Source organism: Phoenix dactylifera, chromosome 4 (genome assembly GCF_051530095.1).
Source record: "Phoenix dactylifera cultivar Ajwa chromosome 4, Ajwa_hap1_PhDact_Kaust_v1.1, whole genome shotgun sequence".
NCBI lineage: Eukaryota > Viridiplantae > Streptophyta > Magnoliopsida > Arecales > Arecaceae > Phoenix > Phoenix dactylifera.
In genome coordinates this window covers 2,056,501-2,079,095 of record NC_143193.1, presented here as the reverse complement: position 1 = coordinate 2,079,095, position 22,595 = coordinate 2,056,501, and the positions used below count along the sequence as shown (strand labels likewise).

Here is a 22,595-nt window from a genome sequence, read left to right as displayed (position 1 = left end):
CCGGCTTACTTTGTAATAATTCTTGTAAATACTGTGAATCATCTGTGATCTTGTGAATCTTTCTAGATTGCACCGAATTATCCAAACAGATGCTCAAAATAATATGTTGTATTATTTTTTTTGTTAAGAAAAAAAAGGTAAATGTTGTGGTTGAAATCTGGCCTGAGGGTGACCACGCCAGAGTAGTCGGGGGAGCCGCCGACTGAGAAAAGGTGGCACCTCTTGCGCTTCGGAATTCTGCACAAAGCCTTACTGGGGAATTCGGTGAGGATCCTCCGATGTTTAAGTTAGAGTGGATCTTAAGTAGGTTCAAAAGTTCCAGACGTTACCTGATATGGGATATTTATAGTCCTTGCAGAGGTGCTCAGGTAGCGGAGGTATGGCCCGTCCTCATCTTGGGAGGAGATGGTTTTAGCTAAATGACGTGCAGCCACGGCATGTTTTAGGCATATGGTGTAGGCCGTTCTTGTGAACGGCATGGCGTTGGCAGATGTGGCAGGGTATGGCCCTTGACAGCAAGCATAGCTGGGGCAGCATAGTGCCGTCCTTGGTTGATGCGTCATGGCATGGCCAGCAAGCAAAGCATAGTGCGGTGAGGTTGTAATGCACGACCGTGTGTACGGGCGTAGGCACACGCATAGGTGCGCACGTGGATGCAGCCACGGGAGAGATCAGGCTCGCTTGGAGGCCGCAGTATATACTTGGCGAGATTAGCTCAATGGGCACTGAGATCGGGCCGATTTGAGGGCTGCGACATATGTTTGGTGAGGTCAGCTCGGCGGGCTCTGAGGTCGGTCTAACCTCCTCAACTCTAAGGTCTGCTCAGTAGGGCACCCCGAGCTCGGGCCGGGGCGTCATTGTGGTACCTGCGGTTGACGGGATCTCTTTTCGGCTCTTGGTTGATCCTACAGGGCGCCCCGAGGTCATGGCAACAGAGAGATTTGGCCAAAGTCGGCTTGGCCTTCGAGAAGGTCCGAGGTCGGACTAGCTCTCAGCGGAATCAAAGTCTGGCCTGCTCGGCACTAAGATTTGTTTGGTTGAAATTGGATGGTCCTATGCTGAGGTAGGACGATCCATTTTGCCTCCCATGAGTAAAAAAAATAAAAGCTCCAGTAACTTATAGATTATGACTCGTTAATTCTATTTAATAATAATATTTAATTCTATTTAATAATAATATTTTTTTTGGTTGGTCAAATTTTATGATTTTAACTAGTTGATTGTGTCACCCCTCGTCACTTACTTCGATAATGAGACGGAGTTCAACTCCAGCTAGAGTAAGCCTTCCAAAGGTGAAGTGGTACTATAAGGGTAGAACGATGGGGCTTAAGCCTCATCTGACAGAGATGTCGGTAGTAGAGCTTTTTAAAATAGAACTTTTTAAAGTAGAACGTTTATAAAAAACTATTTGCTGTATTTTTTTTTGCTATAGTGCCATAGTGGTTACTCACACTATATATGTATGAGTGCACCCAATAAAATCAGAAAAAAGTACATAGCATAGGGGAGAAGGCACCGAGTCTTGATCCACCCAAATAATCTCAACTGCATTTCTAAAGTGCTATGAAACTTTAATATGTATTTGTTAAACAAACTGAAAAAGCACTTTTGGTATGACAAAATGACCATAAAGGATATTGCATAGTATTATACAATAGAGCATAATATAATATAATATATATTAAGACATAAATATATGATATAGTATAATATTATTATAATGCAATATAATATTATTATAATATAGTAATATAATATTGTATACTATAGCATAATAATATAACATAATCTGATATTATATAACATAACATATCGATATATTATGATATAATGCAATATAATATTATATTTATAGTATAATACAATAATAAAGGTATAAAATATTATCATTATATATTAATATTTTATTAATATAATATTTTTAGGAACTAATTTTTGGAACAAAAATATGGAGGCACACAATCATACTTGCAGAAGTAAAATTCTACGATTTTTGTAATATAAAGAGACATTTTCTATAATTATAATATTTTATTATGGCATTTTGGTCTAAAAAAAATATAAATTAAAATAACTTTTCGACGCATGCTAAAAGTGTTTTTTTTGAAAAAGCATCATTTTAAAACTTCTTTTAAGAAGCTGTTTTAGCTTCTGGCAAAGCTAAAACAGCTTTCAGTTTTTTTACCAAACACCCATATTCTATCCAAAAATACTTTTAGAGAGTCAGAAAGTATTTTCTGGCCTACCAAAAGCTCTGCCAAACGGGGCCTAAAGATGTTTGAAAGCTATTAGTGAAATGTAGATAGATACCAAATAAAGAATTTATTTTAGTGAAAAAAATAAAAGAATTTGATAGAAATATTTTACTATTTTCTCTTGCATTTTTCTTGGCTCTACAACTCAAAGAATAATTTAGACTTTATTGCAACTATAGCAAAAGAAACATAATTTGCAAAAAAAAAAAGACAACTTATCATTTTAAATAAAATTGTAGAAGTGCCCTTAGGTGATAAAATGCAATCCATTGTTAGGGATAGCATAGTCGAGTGCTCAGGTCATAGTGAAGATAGGATACGCTGAAAAATGAGCACTAATGCATGTAAGATATGTTCCTTATTAATTTAAACTTATACATATTATTTTTTTTTAACAAAAATTCCCATAAAAAAACTCGGGCTTTTAGATTCCTTTCTCTTAAGCTAATTAAACAAATATTAATAAGTTCAACGCTCCTATGTCTCCCCTCCCTCATTCTCTCTTTCTTTCTCCCCCTCAAGGCCATGCCTTCTCGGACTTGAATAATTTTTCTAATTAAAACTTCTTTAACTTTGTTTAGTAAAACAAATTCTTTCCATGCTGAGATTTTTTCAAAAATAAATATAAAACTTAATTATAATCTCATGCTAATAAATCTAAATCTAAAAAATAATAATACTAATTGACCTTCTAAAGTATACATATACCTTTTGTACAACTACGTAAAATCCAGTATTACGAGTAATTATTAGTCTATATTCAAAATACATATACAATTATAAGGAACCTAGATATGGTCAAAAAATACCATCATACCAGTTAAGAGATTTTATAATAATTACAATGCATCTTGCATAAGTACATACAGGATTTGTACAATCACTAAAAATCACATACTATACTACAATTTATTGTTTTTTATAAATACTGAAATTAATACATGTATGATTAGGAAGGGCCAGTACAACCACAAAATATCATAGCATAAAAATGTTAATTAAAACGACAATAGATTTCGTATAAGAATGGATAAACCTTGTTCAGCCACTCAAAATCACGTACTACTACCGGCAGTTATTATGCAGATATTAAAATGCATGTACGAGTATAAGAGAACACGGTACAAGCATAAAATATATTATTACAATATAAGAAAACTAATATAACATAATAATAGACCTTGTATACACATGTATAGACCTTGTATGATCACCCTAGGGCATTGGCTACTCAAGATTGAATGTCATTGTGTGGTTGCTATCATCTCATATCTCATAATGAATTAATCAAGTTTGATGACTTACTGTAATAACCCAGAAAAATATTTTTTGGGGAGCTCGTGGGCCGGCCCAGAGTGGCTAGGCTTAGCCCGATCTTATGCCCCAGTATGAGCATGCACAGTGGCATGATCCAGTTGGAAAACAAGACTTCGATGGAAGTTTTCTTCCTCCTTCGATTCCAACGGAGTTGGAGACTTTCTAAGATTTATGTGTGGACCCGTACGAGCGTGTGTTTAGTTCCACATTGGTTATTCATCACGGAGATCATGAGTACTTATACAGGACTAAGAAACCAAAAAAACCTTCCGGCTAGCATTTTGGATGATATCCTGGGTTGTTACAAACGATATTAGAGCGAACTCGGTCTATAGCCTACGTAGAATAAGAAACAATACAATATGAATTTATTAAGGCTGATCATGAGCCGATCATGATGGTTGTGATTAGATTTGAATAGATTGAAACTCTTAACTTGACAAGAATGTTAAGGTTTGAATGAGAAGAGTATATGAAAAGAATAAAAGACAATCATGATACTTTCCTCACAGTAGATATGAATGGAATGAAATCAGTATAATTAAGAGATCATAGTTCACATGATATTATTTTGATAAACACGTGTCGTGTGTGATGGAGGTCCCCCAATCAGATAGAATCACCAATAAAATAGTAAAACAGCCATTATTTTAAGAGTAATGTCATAGGGCCCTACCCTGCCACCAACATGTCCCCTTCACTACTGGCTTGTCACATGCCAGGAGATTGGTGCAAATCATATGATGGCGGCAGGGCATCACTTAAAATAGCTAGCTAGAAAGTATTTTTTAGATTTTTTGTTTCTATATAAGTACCTAAAATCTATCCGACGAATAAATAATGTGAGAAAAAACATACCTTTGCACGGATTCTCACACTAATCCTCTAGTGACACGTGACCTTGTAACTTGCTTGGTACCTATGTTGGGTCTCAAAGCATTTCCCTACAATGTCGCAGCTTTCGGCGGCATAGATTTGGAGGCCAAACACACCTACCAAACCCCACAAAGATTTTTGTACCAAAAAAAAAACCCCGCAAAGATTTTGCTTTAAAAACCGTTGACCGGTAACGTTTGGTCTCACAGCCGGTGGCCAACCCCAACCATATGACATGAGACAGAACATAAATTTCCCCAGAGAAAATTCCAGTAGCCTCCTCACATTGTCCTCTCCCTCTCCCTCTCTCTCTCTCTCATTCAACTGCTTGGTTGCTTAAATCCTCCAACCCCAGCAGTCACTGATGACTGGACAAGTCGCTTTCATACATTTAGTTAACTAAATTATGTTAAGAAGTTGCGTGACGACTGAGTTCTTTGCTTCTCCCTCTATATATGGCTCCCTTCCATGACTCAGCGGAACCATCTCCACCTTTTTTCACAGAATTCTTGGCCTGTCTTCATAGGTGCTGTCTTCCATCTAGGTTCCGAGACCATCATTTGCCTCAACTACCAAAGATGGTATCCTGTTTCTCTAATCACTTTCTCAATCTTGATTCTTCTTATACTCTTCTTATGTTAGCTAATTGCTATTGTATCTGTTTGGTAATAATGCAAATCTCTAAGCACTTCACTTTAAGATATATATTTTTTTGAAGAGACAATATTTCATTTTGAGTCGAATAGCATCTTTCTTTGCTAAATCATTTTAGTGGTATGCTAAATCTCCAGCACTTCCTTTTTTAAAAAAAATTAAAACATAACTTCTTCATTGGATTCTTCTGAATAATTCTCATAAGAAATGCTATTATTATCTTTTTGAGGGATTCTACATTTCTAATCACTTATTTATCTTCGGCTAACCAACATGATGGCCTGATGCTATTGCATTCCTTTGGTGTTTTAGATTGCAGAGCTAAAAGAGGAATTTGAACTTAGCATCAAGCAAGGAGAGCCAAAACTGGTCCCCCCAGCAGAGGAAACAGAGAAGGGCCTCTACTACCTCTCTAACCTCGACCAAAACATTGCTGTCATAGTTCAGACTATCTACTGCTTCAAATCAGAGGACAAAGGAAATGAGACAGCAGCTGAAGTCATCAAGGAGGCCTTGGCCAAGGTTCTCGTCCACTTCTATCCACTTGCCGGTCGGCTCACAATTAGCCCTGAAGGGAAGCTTATAGTAAATTGCACAGGAGAAGGCGCAGTCTTTGTCGAGGCCGAAGCAGATTGTGAGATGGAAGACATTGGAGACATCTCAAAGGCTGACCCCCTGACACTGGGAAAGCTTCTTTATAACATTCCTTGTGCTAAAAATCTACTGGAGATACCTCCTCTGGTAGCTCAGGTCAGGATGTCGCTCTTCTCCTCCTCCTACTTCTTCTTCTTGCTTCGTGCCTTGGAATTCATCGTTTAGTAATGAACCTGTTGGCAGTGATGGTTGGCCTAAGCTGAATGCTAATTAGAACTACAGGGAATTCTTAATCCTTTTTGGTATGTTAATTGTTAGGAATATTATAAAAGATGTCTATGTAACTCCAAAAGCTAAATCACATTTTTTTTGTTTTTGAGAAAAGTTTTTTTTTTCTATGATAAGGATCTGGTAAAGAAATAGAAAACTCTTGCTTTACTAGGGGGAATATATATGGTACTGCTTCGGAAAGTCATTACAAGGCTGGTGACAAGGTCGTAAGATTAGATTTTATGTGATTTTTGATCCCTAGTAGAATTAACTCAATCTGCATAACTATTAATTTTCCTGTATCCTCAAAGAAAAAAAGAAAAAAAGATTGCAGGTTTATTGTCCTGAGAAAAATATAAAGTAGGCCTGCTACTGTCAGTTGGCCTTCATTTTTTCCAAGCTAACCTCTATTGCCAAAATAGCCAAGGCCTAGACTTGGTCATATTCAGGGTGTTTGGACTAATTCAAAGTGTTGACAACAGTTTGAGAGCTAGTTATAATCATTTTATAACTTTATGGACCATATCTTGGTTTGCAGAGCAAACTCATTTAGATGAGATGAGCTTGTCGCTTGATTCAAGTCAATAGCTATAAGCATTTTCTCTTCTTCCATAAAAGGATGGAACTGAACATTGGATTGATCAATCTCTGAAAAAAAAAAAATTCATAGAAGCATTCCACTTAATAACATATATCCCATGGATTCCTATTCAACCCTGTGCTGTAATCATCTCACAATAACCACCATGATTGGACATGAAATAAATGAAAAGTACTATCCTAATAAGTTGATGAAGTTATTTGTAGTCTCATTCATGTGTTAAATAACCCAGAATTAGTCCTGTCATATTTTCTCTTCCAGGTTACCAAGTTCAAGTGTGGAGGGTTCATCCTTGGGCTAGCCATGAACCACTGCATGTTTGATGGGCTTGGCGCCATGGAATTCGTGAACTCATGGGGAGAAACAGCACGAGGCCTGCCACTGTCCATACCACCGTTCATAGACCGGAATGTACTCAAGGCCAGGAATCCTCCTGCCATCAGCTTCCCCCACCATGAATTTGCTGAGATTGAAGATATCTCTGATACCAGCACCCTGTACCAAGAAGAAATGCTTTACAAATCCTTCTGCTTCGATGCTGACAAGCTTGAGCGCCTCAAGAGGAAGGCCATGGAAGATGGAGCTCTAGACAAGTGTACTACCTTCGAAGCACTCTCTGGCTTTGTATGGAAAGCCCGAACTGAGGCATTGAAGCTCCAGCCCAGTCAGAAGTCTAAACTACTCTTTGCAGTGGATGGGAGGTCAAGGTTCAATCCTCCCCTTCCAAAAGGCTACTTTGGCAATGGCATCGTGCTTACCAACTCTCTCTGCAGTGCGGGGGAGCTTACGGAGAAGCCGCTCTCCTTCGCAGCTGGGCTGGTCCAGAAGGCAGTGCGCATGGTCACCGATGAGTACATGAGATCGGCGATCGACTACTTTGAAGCAACTAGAGCTAGGCCTTCTCTGAGTGCTACTCTTTTGATAACTACTTGGTCTAGGTTGTGCTTCCATACTACAGATTTCGGGTGGGGGGAGCCAATTCAGACTGGGCCTGTGGCTCTTCCTGAGAAAGAGGTGATCTTGTTCTTGTCTCATGGAAAGGAGAGGAAGAGCATAAATGTGCTTCTGGGTCTACCAAGCTCAGCAATGCTTAAATTCCAAGAGCTGATGGAGATATAGGAATAGAGGGAGAGAACTGTTTGTCACTGTGGTGTTTGTGTTTTTCATCTTATAGCATGAATGCTCTATTGTTTCTTACTAGGCCTCTTTGAAGCAGGATAGTGTCTGAAATTAATTACTTCAGGGCAAGAGAAGCAGTGATAGCTACATTGGAAATTTGAGATTGTTGATATTTCTGTACTTAAATGTGTGTGGTGATCTTATCTTTAGAAACTCATGATTAATTTCATGAGACTAAATTATGCATTGGATTCTCTCTTAGTGATGTCTGTCAAATTAGAGATTTTGTTAAATGGACTGCAGATCATACATAATAAAGTTCTCCTGATTGCAAGCTTCTGCTAAGAATATATATTTAAATAAATATTGAGCAATAGTACAGATCAAGATTATCTGATTTGATAATTTCATGATTTACTCATATATCAATCTCACAATTAATTCAGGAAACACTTATGAATTAAAAATTAATATGCTTGATGTTGTCAATGATGGTGCTATTTTTGCTAAAGCCTTTGTTCTTATCTCTTCCATGATTAGCTTTACATTGGTAAACACATAATCTATTAACCATTTTTTTTTTAAATTTATGTTAATCTGATTTTAAATTTTACCTATCCTTTTTCTTCCACAAACTTTTTGGCAAATGCTCTGGATGTTTCCTTGAGTTTGGGATCTTTGCCTCTGGCTGAATTGTTCACTTGGTTGTGCCCAAACAGAACTATTTTAAATTTTCTTTACCTTAATCCCAAGCTTAAAGCGAGCCCATTGCCTACAAAAGTGGTAGGATAATCCATGTATATATTAATCTTTAAATTCTTCAGAAAAGGGAGAGGAATTTTTTTTTTTATAGATGGTAGGCTCGATCAAGTCTCTATTTGTTGCATTGAATTCATAAATCAAATCCTCCTCAGATAACACTTGCTCAACATAAAGCTAAGAATTGATTGGAATAAAACCTGACATTTTCAACACCGATTAAAAGCTCCAATTAATTATATCCTAACATTCATCTCAGCCTTTGGGATTCAATGAGTCAGACTCCAGTTACAACCTGAACAATTTCATGTTTTCAATTCATTTGTCAATAGGCATGCATATAGCAGCAGCAGAGATAATACAAAGATCTATTAGTGTGATGCATTTTTGTCCTTTTCATCATTAACCTAGAAAATAAGATATTATGGCCAATATTAAACAATAGAATACAAAAAAAAACTTTAATTTATTTGTTCTGTCATTCCATTGCATGGAATTGGACTTCACAGAGCAACCAAAAAATATTATATCACTTGCTGAAAAAAACCACATATATATAAATGATAATTTACAAAGTTGTTTTCCCTTTCCAAGATAATCTTGGCTCTACTTGATCCTGATGAAGTATTGGACTCTCAGATAAAATAATCTCACCTGTGACCAATGATTACATACAACCTCAGGAAACTAACTAGAAATAGCACAGTCATCACATATAAGAGGAAAACCTATATAAGAAGGATATATACTTGCATGGAATTCTTTGGCATGTAAGAAAACTGATGTCTGGGAAAAAAGAAACTTTCTAAAGACTAATTAACCATCTCACACTAAATTGACTGCTTTCTCCGAAACCCAAAAACACTAAATAGAACAGCTAAAAAAAAGATCTTTGACAGCATCAGAACACGCTGCTGATCATGATCATGCTAGAATTGACCCATGACCAAGAGACGAGAAGGACTGAAAATCCGGTATCCACTAGAACTTCTGGCGAAGCCACACTTTGGTGAAGCCATCATCTCTTGGTCGATTCCGCGCAAGACTTGGTAGAAGAGCTCGACGTCGCATGGAAGCTCCAATGGCCCTTCACTCTTGAAACCATACTCCATCTCAGCCTCATCGAGGAGGTTCTTGAAGAGGGGGTGGTTCATGCACTCCATCTTGATCACGAACCGTTCCTTGTTAGACCCGACGTACACCGTGAAGTAGCCTTCTGGTGCAATTTGGTGCTTCACAGTGGACCTAGACCGCTGCCATGATTTGCTCTTCGGCATGGAAGTGGGGTGGCTTCTTCGATGACCAAGTGAACAACACCTTTCTAGTGTCTTTAGAATTAGACCTTTCTTCCCCTTGTAATTTTGCACCCTCTCCATTTGGAGCTTATAGAGATGCAAGAATGGAATATTACAAGAAGTATATGAACTCCTCAGACACCTTCTTTCAATAATAAGCTTACCAAATTATTACCTATGGTTTTCTGTATAAAAGCAAAAGCTTTATTTGGAAAGAGGTGGCTATTCTCCCTGTCCAAGATCAAACGAAGCCTAGAAATCACATACTTAGAAGCGAGTGCATCAAATATTAGGGGACCAAACACTACCTTAATTTGGTCTTTCACCTCTGACCCCTACCGCAGACTTGGTGAATTATTACCTTGGCCCTCGGCAGAAAGTGGTTCCTCGTAGCTCTTCAAGCTTCCAAAGGACAAATCATTTCTATAGGAAGACTTCAAAGGAACAGAAAGGCGTCCCTTGGGAGCCCATGAACCGAGGAAGGTCATATAAAGAGGAGGAGAAAACAGCTGAACGAGATGATGCTTCATGCTTGCTTCTATGGGGAGGAGATCGTCCCCAGTCGGTAATATGTAATCCATGACTCCAAGTTTGTCTTGAAGCAATTAAATAATGTCAACGACTTAAGATCCGATAGCTGCTTCCTTTTTCAATATTTAAACCAAGTTGACCAAGCAGCATTCACCTAGAGCTAGCTCGATCCTACCAATATCACGGTAATTTTTTTTTTTAGTACATTATTGGATCATTATTTTAGTCTGGAATCTTTTTATTGTTGGACTAGTGACCTTAGTTATTGCCGAGTCTCAAGAGTACGTAAGCTCCATTATTGGTCATTAACAATATTAAAAGATAAAAGAAAGCCCTTCCAACATATAAAAGTTAGCTATATTTATCAACGTATCTATCCATCCACCTATATATATATAATATTAGTCATTAACAACAAAACTTCTTTGGAAAAAAAAAAAAAAAAGGCTCTTTTGGAAATATAGAAATTAATCATATAAAGGTTATCATAAACTAATTAATTATTAGATCGATGCAAACCATCTATGAAACATGACCTCAGCCACCTGATCCAGCTCAAAAGATGAGAAATGAATTACGTCACTACAGGAAAAACTACATTTTCCGATTTTTGGTTGCCGGCGCTAAGTAGAAGCATCGATAATTTTTGCTAAGCGTCAAAATTTGCCGACGATTTTAGAAAGCGTCAGTAGGTCTGGCCTAAGATGACGCTCGCTATAAGGCTAAAACGACGCTTATAAGCGTCGTCGGAAGCCGTTGTGGGTAAAGATCTTGCTTGGGCCGACGCTTTTAAGCGTCGGCGGAAGCCATCTCCCTTTTTTTTCTTTTTTCCTCCCAACGACGCTTTAGAAAGCATCGTCGGAGGCCATTATCCCCCCTCCTCGCTGCAAATTCCTAACCCCTTGCCTTCCGATCCCTCACGCCTCCAGCCGCCTGCCTCTCCTTACAAATCTCTAACCCCCTCCCGATTCTCGATCAGATCCCTTCCAAGAAGCGAGAGAGAGAGAGAGAGAGCGGTCATGCTTCATAGACAGTTCGATGGAGCTTCTTCCCTCTTCTCCGGCGTCGGCTTCATGCCTTCTCAGGCCACCCAGGCCCCCGATCCCTCCTCCTTCTCCCCCGCCAAGGTACCCATTGCCTCTCTCTCTCTCTCTCTGCAGAGATCGCGATCTCGATGTCCTGACCTCTGAATCCTTGTTCTCGATCGTGCTCTCAATCTTAGATTCGCGGGGCTCAGGGCGCCGTCCCGCTGACCGTGAAGCAGATCGCCGAAGCCTTCTCGCCTCGCTCGAGGACGAGATCCGCGCCCTCCGGTCCTGGCAGTCCCGCCCGGAGCCGGAGTCCGGCTCCCCGGATTGGATCTGCGCCGGCCTCGCCCAAATCGAGCTCCTCCACACCTCCCTAGACGACCTCCTCCAGCTCCTCCAGGCCCAGGACACCCTCCGCCACCGCTCCTCCACCCCCTGGACCGACCGCCTTCTCGACGACTTCCTCCGCTTCGCCGACGCCTACGGCTCCTTCCGATCCGTCCTCATCTCCCTCAAAGAAACCCAGTTTGAGCTCCAGACCGCCATCCGGCGGCGCGACGAGGCCCGGGTCGCGTCCTCCATCCGGTCCCAAAAAAGAATCCAGAAAGATCTTGCCAAGCTCGTTGTTTCCATTCGAGAAGCATCCAGATCGCCCGCCCCCGCACTGGCGGCGGATGCGGCGGAGCGAGAGATGGCGGGGATCATGAGGGAGGCGACGGCGGCCACTACGATGGCTTCGGCGGCAGTTTTCTTGGGGATCAGGGCGGTTTCCTCCTCCGCATCGGAATCCAAGAGATAAAGATTTCGCTTGTGGGATTTTTAGATTTGAGAGGCAAGAGATGCCCCCCCTCAGGTTGCGGTAAGAAAATATTTTTTTTTTCTTTAAAAAAATTTATAACGACGCTTTAAAGCGTCGCTAACTTGAAAAACATGAGTTAAAATTGACGCCTTAAAGCGTTGCTAGACGGATTTTAGAGACGCTTTTAAGCGTCGCTAAAAATAACCTTTGGCGAAGCTTTCAAACGCGTCAGCAATTTTTTTTCCACCCCGACATAGCCGATGCTTATAAGCGTCGGTAAAAGCCTTAAAAAGCGTCGCCAAAGCTCCTTTTTCTTGTAGTGTGCCCTTCCTGGATTTTTAATCAATTTAGCTGTAGATCTGAATCCAACTAGTTCATGCCTTATGGCTGGGTTACCCAATAAAAATTGTACAACACATTAGATTTCCTTGTCCCAATACTTGTGTCATGCCCCAAACCCGTCTCCTGGGTCAATCACATGACACGGCTACATAATCCCTAAAGTGAAGCCCTAAAAATCATGCAAGGCCTAAAATAAAGAATATTCATAAAATAACAATAATAATAAAATCAATCCAATAATAGCACTAACATTCAATAATCAACTAGATTAATTACAGAGTTACAAACGTCTATCGGTTTCAGCAAAATAAAATAAGAAAAAAAATCTACCTAACTAACTACTAACAGCACGAACTCTTCGTCCCTCCCAATCGAAACTATGCCTTTCGTGATTCTAAAAAAATTGCAAGGAAGGATATAAGCTTTTCTAGCTCAGTAAGAATCCCAAACTACTACAACACAAGTAATAATCAATGAACAATACCAATAAAATAAATACTATACCAATTATTGGAAAGCTTATACAACTAAACATGCACATAAGCCCTCATAATCATCTTACCAAAGAAACACACACACATATATATCAATTTAACTAATTATTCTACAATAGTTTGTTATGTCATAACACCCATTTCCATTAACTTGATTTCCAATTTCATAGCAATACATTTTTCCCTGCTTTGGACTAACCAAGTTAATGACCCAGATCAATGACTAACAAAATCCCATGCATAAGCCCATGGACGCTATCCCACACACAAACTCGTGGAGGCTATCCTATGCGTAAGCTAGTGAAGGCTATCTCACGCATAAGCTCGTGGTCGCTATCTCATATGTGAGCCCATGGACGCTATCCTACGCGTAAGCCCGTAAAGGCTACCCCATGACAAGGTTAGTCCAAACTATATTTCATCTGTCTGATTTATATATTACTCTTGTCGATATATTTTTCTCAAATTCCAAGTATATTTATTCACATACTCATACTTTTAATAACTGATACATATAATGCCTATACCAGCATATTCATACTAGAAATCAGATAAATCATACCATCACATGCCAAACCAAATTTATTGATATAAAACTCACGATGCAAATCCAGCAGTGCAAATCAATAACATGTATATAAATATATAATGATCATCCAAGTACAAAGACCCTTACCTCTATCGAAGATTGACTAAATACAAAAATCACAGACCCCGTCAAGATCTACGAGCTGGGGTGTAGAGTATCTCGATCAGAACCTTCTTGCGTAGAAGACTCTCCCCCTATAGAATCAAACTCGAATATTAGACGAAAAATATATATGGACTAGCAACCTAGACCACCTACTAGTGTCCACTAGGGGATCCATCACTGTAACAACACAGGACCTCACCCAAAAAAAAGCTAGCCGGAAGGTATTATTTAGATTTTCTGATTCTGTATAAGTACCCAAGATCTACCTAGCGAATACCAATGTGGAATTAAACACACGCCCGCACGAGTCCTCACATACTCCCCTCGTTTAAGCCCTCACGTCTTCGTCAAGCTAAGGGTTCCAATCCATTCAAATTTAATCACAAACACTACGATTAGCCCGTTGTCAACCATAATAGATCTATGCTGCAGTGTCTCTTAGTCCACATAGGTTATGGGCCAGTTCGCTCTGATACCATTTGTCATAACCAAGCCTCACCCAAAAAAGGCTAGCTGAAAGATATTATTTTGGTTTCTCGATCCTGTATAAGTACCCAATATCTATCCAGCGAATAACTGATGCAGAACTAAACACACGCGCGCGTGGGTCCCACATACAAAATGAGGGCCCGAGACACTTGACCAGCTCAGTCTTTTGGCCTAAATGAAATGAAAAAAAATACAAAGAGGGAATGAAATTTTCCTGTTTAAGTCAGAAGAGGAGACCGACTTCGGCTCCTCTTTGACTCCGTCGAAGGCTAGAAAACCCTAGCCTTCATGTTTATTTAAGGGACCTCACCCCTCCTTCGAGTCTCACCATTGATCATCGAGTTCGCTACCAATTTTGAGGGGATTTTGAGTTTATTACTATGGGATATACTCAAAGATTTCACCGTCAATCTGGCTGGAAGAGCTCACTAGAGGTAAGTCCTTGCTGCTGGTCCCTCTTTTCTCCTTTCTTTTGGTTATTGGGCCACCATTTCTCCCTTGAATATGGCCGGCGAATCGCTGGATTGATTGCAGACAAGCCTCTCATGTTTCGGTATTTTTCTTTTTTCTTCCATTTTGGCCGGTAGTCGTTGGGCATGGCACACTGCCGGTACCACATGGGTTGTCAACCAGTGTGGGTCATCAACTGCTGTGGGTTGCCGGCCACGAGCACCTGCTGCCGCCAAGCACCTCCCATCCCTCGAGAAGAAGAAGAAGAAGAGAGAGAAAGAGCCTCATGGTTCTCTCGTCTCTTGTTTTTTTTCTCCTCTCTAAAAAGACCCATGGATCCATGAACCGAGTTCCATCGACTTTATCTACGAACCCGAGTTGACCCCTGCAAAGAGTCCTGATCTGCCTTGGTGCCCAAGTCACCTACTGGACCAATCACCTCAACCCTATTGAATATTCTTGAAACTCCTATTGATGAACTCTATTGTATGATCTTGGCCTGATTGAGTCTGATTCATTGAGTAAAATGTTTAGACCTAGCCCACATGAAACCACTATACGCTTGGTCAAGTCTTCCCAAATTATTTACTTAAAGTTATTAATTAAACATTAATTTTGCTGTTAATATTTTAAATAGGTCTAGTAGAGTTGTCTGGCGAGTCTGACAGTCTAAGCAAAAAAAAGTAAGTAGCTCTTGCACTCCTTATTGTTTTTTAAATTATCATATTTTTCTTGTATAAGATTCGCTCGTGGAAATCATATTTGTCTTAAAATTATAGATCAACATATGCATTATGAAAATCATGCTTAATTATAAAAAATAATTTTATGAATATTTTGATGAAAATAGTTTTGTTATGAAATATGAATCTGATCATGCCATTTAGTATTTTTTTAATTATTTATGTGTATGTTTTAAGAAAAATATATAAACTTTTTAAAGGTTCTCAAATTGCTATATATGATCCATAGAATTGAAAATATCGACACCCGGAGCTAGCACCTATACAAACACAAGCCTCGCCAGCGAGTATAAAGCTGGCATACGAAATAAAAATCTATGTCAATTACGAACACAGGTCCTAACATGGGTATAAAGTGACGTAGTATGAATATCTATGAGCAATATTTTGAACTATATAATATGGCTAAATGACAGAAAAATAATTTATGTATTTATTTACAAAATAAACTCGGAACTATGTTTATGAAATATGGATGTTTTGTTCATGCATAAATTATTTTATGACTTATTTAATATATTATAGTATAAAATGCTTTATTTTGTAATATTTGTTATTTTTTAAAATGATGCATTGATATGAAAAAACTTATACCTGATCTGATAAGATAATATAAGATTTACTTACTGAGCTGTATCTCTTATATATCTCTATTTTTATTTTCTCTCTAGACGAATAGGGTCGATAGGAACGAAGGATGGTCCAGATTTGGAGTTCATGCTAGCAAGTTTGGCAATTTTGTAGAAAAATTTTAATATTTTAAATAATTATGAATATCTAGTTAATGATTTTTTGAATATCGAGAATTATGGATTTTGTATTTATGTTTGAAATGGATGCTCTAAACCAATATTGGTTGCATAATCAAATTAAACTTCCCTTTATTATATTTTCTTCGAGATGAATTTAGAAGTTAAAATGGATTTGGAAGCTAAATGAAATGTTTGGTTTCGTGTTATCGTGGGTTGTACCCCTCGATAGCATGGTCATGTCATGCTCCGAATCTAGGGCGTGGCAATCGTCAATCCCCTAAGTCCCTTCTACCAAACACCTAAGTCAACTTTAGAGAGAGAAGACACCAAGAGAGAGAGACTAGAGAGAGGTATAGAGAGAGGAGAGAGAAAGAGAGAAGGAAGAGAGAGAAGAGAGAAGAACTTCCTTCTTCTTCCTTTTTTTTCTTTCTGAAACAGGGGAGACCAATCCTTCTCCCCTGTAATAACCCCAAAATTTTTTTTTTATATAAAAAGGGATAGAATAGTCCTTTAAAATTAATATAAGGGGTAAAATTGGGAGGAATCAAAAGATAATGGCATAGTTGTAGATAAGTTGAAGTGGTAAGGGTAAAATTGGAAAGGAATCAAAAGTTAATGGCATAACAGTAGATATGTTGAAGTGTTAGGGGCAAAATGGAAATTTAATAATATTAAAAAAAGGGTGAATAGTATCTTGATGTGATTTAATTGGAGGGTTTGAGCTGGCTCACGGGAGTGAAACAGAGAGGAGAGGGGGAGGATTCTCAGACGACACAGAGAGAAAGAAAAAGAGAAGAAGAAGAAGAAAAAGAAGAAGGAAGAGGGATTCGAGGTGGAAGGGAGTCCCGGTTGCACTTCCAGCTGAAGGGAAAAACGTAGATCTCCTTCCCCTCTACGCAAAGACCTCGATTTCCAAAAAGAAAAAGGTAAATATCCATCCCTATCTAGTCTTTTGATGACATTAGGCTATACAAAGGGTGGATATAGTCTAGAGGGGTCGGATAAGGGTTGTAGAGGTGGTTAAAAGAGGAAGAATCGGATTTTAACAAATTTTTCCGGCACTACGGAAAAACTGTGTCGAAGTCCCAACTTCGGCGAATTATTTAGGGGGTCAAACGGCCTCCGATGATGATGCATGTTATCTCTTTGGAATCCTCTGTGAGTGTAGAATGTTAGGTAAAAATTTCATCAATTTTGGAGTCCTGAAAGTGGATCAAAACCGGGATGAAGTAACCCACTGTCAGTTCGGGTTACTGTTCATCCGGGTGGAAAATAGGGGATTTCATGCTATAATAGAGTATTAAGCCTAGATCAAGCTAAAAGGGACCTTGTACTCATGCAAAGGAGTCCCTAATACACATAAATGGTGAGTTAATTAATTAAAAAGGAAAAAAAGAAAGAAAAGAAAAGATTCAGGGAACAGGGGAGTTGAATCAATTAAAGTTCCCTATGTTATAATTGGCACGTAGATTATAGCCCTTGATACAAGACTAAATGTATTGTAAATGCATGTCACAGTTGGGCAAGAAGCTAGAAAACAAGAGGAAGAAGTTCCCCACTGCCTGCTGTAGATTTTTGGAGGCGTATCAGGGCTGTGCCGGATTGACAGGTGAGTGGGAGTCATGTACTTTGCACCATGAGCATCCTTAATTCATTTTCATGAATGTCGCCAAGTGTGAATTGATTCCACTTGAGCATATTGATTGATATTGTAGTAGATTCCTCTATAATCTTGATTCTCTATGCTTGATTATTCTGTACATGCATTTGAGGGAACATTGAGAGGAATTACGAGAGGTTGATGAGTAATCAAATTGATTCCGAATTGTGAAATGATTTCTTTTGTAAATTGATTTCATTTCCTCTATTTTAAAGATTTGTAGAGCCTTTTTAGTGGTATATTGAGTTGTATTGCACTTCCTTGACCCTCACTTCTAACCCTGATGTTAGTTTATGATTGGGTCATGATCAAGTGAGTGGTAGTCTTGATTATACTCCTTTTTAGTAGAGTATTGGGAGGGTGCATTATGGCATTTATGCATGGCTTGGCAGTATCTGCAGGACACCTATAGTCGATGGGGGTTGAACATCGGCCTTTGTGCACATAGTAGCCTTCTGGGTGGGCGGAGCCCAGTCCCTTCCTAGGGGGGGACACGGCCCTAGGCGTAGGATCGGCCGGTCCTACGACTTATATTCTGCTTGCCGCCGGGCATAGTAAGACCCCGCGAGGTGCAGTATGGCTTTCCGCGGATGTAGAATTCCCGCGAGGTGCCGTTTAGTATGTAGATGTGAGATGGATTTCTGTTCTGGATACTGGCCGGCATTTATATGATCAGTGTGGTGTCTTATCCTGCATATGCATGTGACAGTAGGGAGTTGTTGCTGGTTCGCCTGGGGCGTAAAACCCACCTCCCGATAGCTGTCTAGCATTTATGTTATCGGTATGGTGTCTTATCCTGCATATGCATGTGACAGTAGGGAGTTGTTGCTGGTTCGCCTGGGGCGTAAAACCCACCTCCCGACAGCTGTCTAGCATTTATGTTATCGGTATGGTGTCTTATCCTGCATATGCATGTGACAGTAGGGAGTTGTTGCTGGTTCGCCTGGGGCGTAAAACCCACCTCCCGACAGCTGTCTAGTGATGATTTACATATTGGTGTGGTGTCATATTCGATGTATGCATATGGCAGTAGAGAGTTGTTGCTGGTTCGCCTGGGGCGTAAAACCCACCTCCCGATAGCTGTCTTGTTGATGATTCAGCCTATTGACACCTGATTTATATGATTCAGTACTATGACATGTTGAGCATATTTATGAGTAGCATATATGTTGACTTGATTATTCCATATATGCTTCAGATGAGTTGATATTGATTGTGGTGATATTGATGACTTACTCCATATTCTCTATGTTGAGATCATGTTCATCTTATTATTGATCTTGAGATTTCACCTCGAGCCATGATTATATCTGGTCTCATGTGCATAGTACTCTCTACTCCACTCACTGAGTATTTATATACTCACTCCCCAGTTTGGTGTTTTTGATTGCAGGACAGGTATTGTATAGAGAGGAGCAGGATTAATGGTTGCCTGCTAGCTGTGCCGCTCCATAGTATAGTATAGTATAATGTAGATAGAGGTTTATCCCCTTTTGGTGTATTATAAACCTTCTATTGTATATAGTGTATAGTTACAGTCATAGATCCTGTTGTGGATATGGGTTTGACCATGGATGGAATGGGAACCAGATTTTTATACAGATGAGTTATATGCCTGAGATAATGTATTAATATATATTGTCCAGGTTCATTATGTGACGGATTATGTGATTGCTGCTCTGACAGGTAGTGTGTTGTATGTATTGAGATAATCCTGACAGGTCACTATAGGAAAAGTGATCATTTTGTGCATGCATCATGCCAAATTTTTCAAGATTTATTGATGATTGATAGGTAGTAGGGTTCTACGCGGTGGCTGGTGGCCTTATGCCTACCCGCACCCTAGGACCGTCGCGGCGGCCCGCCGGGAACGGGGCGGGGGTCGTGACAAAGCTTGGTATCAGAGCAAAGGTTAAACAAGAGTCCTGTCAGAGCAATAGGATGAGTCAGGATTAAGTATAGGATTATACTATGGAGCATAGGATTTTTCTGTATGTTATTTTATGAGTTATTTACAACTCAGTAAAATATATCATGACTCAGTGTGTAACGACCATCCTCTCTTTTTGACTTTTTTAGAGAGATATAAAGAATACCTCCAAGGAGAGGACCTGCTCGTCCTGGAAGGAGGATGGAGCGAGATATAGCATTGGATGCGGGTTCTGCACATGTCGAGCCCCAAAGAGAAAAACCTCCTCCTGCTGATAGACGGAGGGTTGATGATCAAGGAGATGTAGGAAGTAGAGATGCATTGATGGAACAGTTACTGGCGGAGAATCAGGCTCTGAGGGAGCAGATTGCTCGGGGGAAATCTCCTGCCCCGTCAGTAGTATCCATCCCACCTCCTGTACCTGTGCCAAGAAGTTTGGCCAGGCGGGCTCTAGATGATGAGGGGATTACTGTACAGGAATTTCTGAGACTCAGAACCTCGGAGTTTAAGGGGATAGTATAAAAGCGAAGTATGTGTATCCTACCTGTGTGGTAGAGATAGAAGGTAAAACACTTCTAATTGATTTGATTTCCAATACCACACCGAGCAGAATATGAAAAGCAGATACACTCACCCCTTTGAGTAATCAGGTGATTTACTCTTTTAAATTCGAGGACGAATTTTATATAAGGGGGGGAGGATGTAATAACCCCAAAATTTTTTTTTTATATAAAAAGGGATAGAATAGTCCTTTAAAATTAATATAAGGGGTAAAATTGGGAGGAATCAAAAGATAATGGCATAGTTGTAGATAAGTTGAAGTGGTAAGGGTAAAATTGGAAAGGAATCAAAAGTTAATGGCATAACAGTAGATATGTTGAAGTGTTAGGGGCAAAATGGAAATTTAATAATATTAAAAAAAGGGTGAATAGTATCTTGATGTGATTTAATTGGAGGGTTTGAGCTGGCTCACGGGAGTGAAACAGAGAGGAGAGGGGGAGGATTCTCAGACGACACAGAGAGAAAGAAAAAGAGAAGAAGAAGAAGAAAAAGAAGAAGGAAGAGGGATTCGAGGTGGAAGGGAGTCCCGGTTGCACTTCCAGCTGAAGGGAAAAACGTAGATCTCCTTCCCCTCTACGCAAAGACCTCGATTTCCAAAAAGAAAAAGGTAAATATCCGTCCCTATCTAGTCTTTTGATGACATTAGGCTATACAAAGGGTGGATATAGTCTAGAGGGGTCGGATAAGGGTTGTAGAGGTGGTTAAAAGAGGAAGAATCGGATTTTAACAAATTTTTCCGGCACTACGGAAAAACTGTGTCGAAGTCCCAACTTCGGCGAATTATTTAGGGGGTCAAACGGCCTCCGATGATGATGCATGTTATCTCTTTGGAATCCTCTGTGAGTGTAGAATGTTAGGTAAAAATTTCATCAATTTTGGAGTCCTGAAAGTGGATCAAAACCGGGATGAAGTAACCCACTGTCAGTTCGGGTTACTGTTCATCCGGGTGGAAAATAGGGGATTTCATGCTATAATAGAGTATTAAGCCTAGATCAAGCTAAAAGGGACCTTGTACTCATGCAAAGGAGTCCCTAATACACATAAATGGTGAGTTAATTAATTAAAAAGGAAAAAAAGAAAGAAAAGAAAAGATTCAGGGAACAGGGGAGTTGAATCAATTAAAGTTCCCTATGTTATAATTGGCACGTAGATTATAGCCCTTGATACAAGACTAAATGTATTGTAAATGCATGTCACAGTTGGGCAAGAAGCTAGAAAACAAGAGGAAGAAGTTCCCCACTGCCTGCTGTAGATTTTTGGAGGCGTATCAGGGCTGTGCCGGATTGACAGGTGAGTGGGAGTCATGTACTTTGCACCATGAGCATCCTTAATTCATTTTCATGAATGTCGCCAAGTGTGAATTGATTCCACTTGAGCATATTGATTGATATTGTAGTAGATTCCTCTATAATCTTGATTCTCTATGCTTGATTATTCTGTACATGCATTTGAGGGAACATTGAGAGGAATTACGAGAGGTTGATGAGTAATTAAATTGATTCCGAATTGTGAAATGATTTCTTTTGTAAATTGATTTCATTTCCTCTATTTTAAAGATTTGTAGAGCCTTTTTAGTGGTATATTGAGTTGTATTGCACTTCCTTGACCCTCACTTCTAACCCTGATGTTAGTTTATGATTGGGTCATGATCAAGTGAGTGGTAGTCTTGATTATACTCCTTTTTAGTAGAGTATTGGGAGGGTGCATTATGGCATTTATGCATGGCTTGGCAGTATCTGCAGGACACCTATAGTCGATGGGGGTTGAACATCGGCCTTTGTGCACATAGTAGCCTTCTGGGTGGGCGGAGCCCAGTCCCTTCCTAGGGGGGGACACGGCCCTAGGCGTAGGATCGGCCGGTCCTACGACTTATATTCTGCTTGCCGCCGGGCATAGTAAGACCCCGCGAGGTGCAGTATGGCTTTCCGCGGATGTAGAATTCCCGCGAGGTGCCGTTTAGTATGTAGATGTGAGATGGATTTCTGTTCTGGATACTGGCCGGCATTTATATGATCAGTGTGGTGTCTTATCCTGCATATGCATGTGACAGTAGGGAGTTGTTGCTGGTTCGCCTGGGGCGTAAAACCCACCTCCCGATAGCTGTCTAGCATTTATGTTATCGGTATGGTGTCTTATCCTGCATATGCATGTGACAGTAGGGAGTTGTTGCTGGTTCGCCTGGGGCGTAAAACCCACCTCCCGACAGCTGTCTAGCATTTATGTTATCGGTATGGTGTCTTATCCTGCATATGCATGTGACAGTAGGGAGTTGTTGCTGGTTCGCCTGGGGCGTAAAACCCACCTCCCGACAGCTGTCTAGTGATGATTTACATATTGGTGTGGTGTCATATTCGATGTATGCATATGGCAGTAGAGAGTTGT

At 39.8% G+C, this 22,595-nt stretch overlaps 2 protein-coding genes across 2 annotated transcripts; one reads left to right on the top strand and one right to left on the bottom strand.

Annotated features, from left to right (window-relative positions):
- Positions 1-4,871: 4,871 nt before the first annotated feature.
- On the top strand, positions 4,872-8,034 carry LOC103708111 (omega-hydroxypalmitate O-feruloyl transferase-like). The gene is made up of 3 exons (XM_008792891.6): positions 4,872-5,029; positions 5,415-5,852; positions 6,829-8,034. Exons 1-3 carry the CDS (start codon positions 4,904-4,906, stop codon positions 7,684-7,686), a joined length of 1,422 nt encoding a protein of 473 aa, XP_008791113.4. The 5' UTR covers positions 4,872-4,903; the 3' UTR covers positions 7,687-8,034.
- A 95-nt stretch (positions 8,035-8,129) lies between these two features.
- Positions 8,130-10,427, bottom strand: LOC103708133 (auxin-responsive protein SAUR71-like). The gene has a single exon (XM_089929998.1). The coding sequence runs from the start codon at positions 9,819-9,821 to the stop codon at positions 9,375-9,377; it is 447 nt and encodes a 148-aa protein (XP_089786124.1). The 5' UTR covers positions 9,822-10,427; the 3' UTR covers positions 8,130-9,374.
- Positions 10,428-22,595: the final 12,168 nt, after the last annotated feature.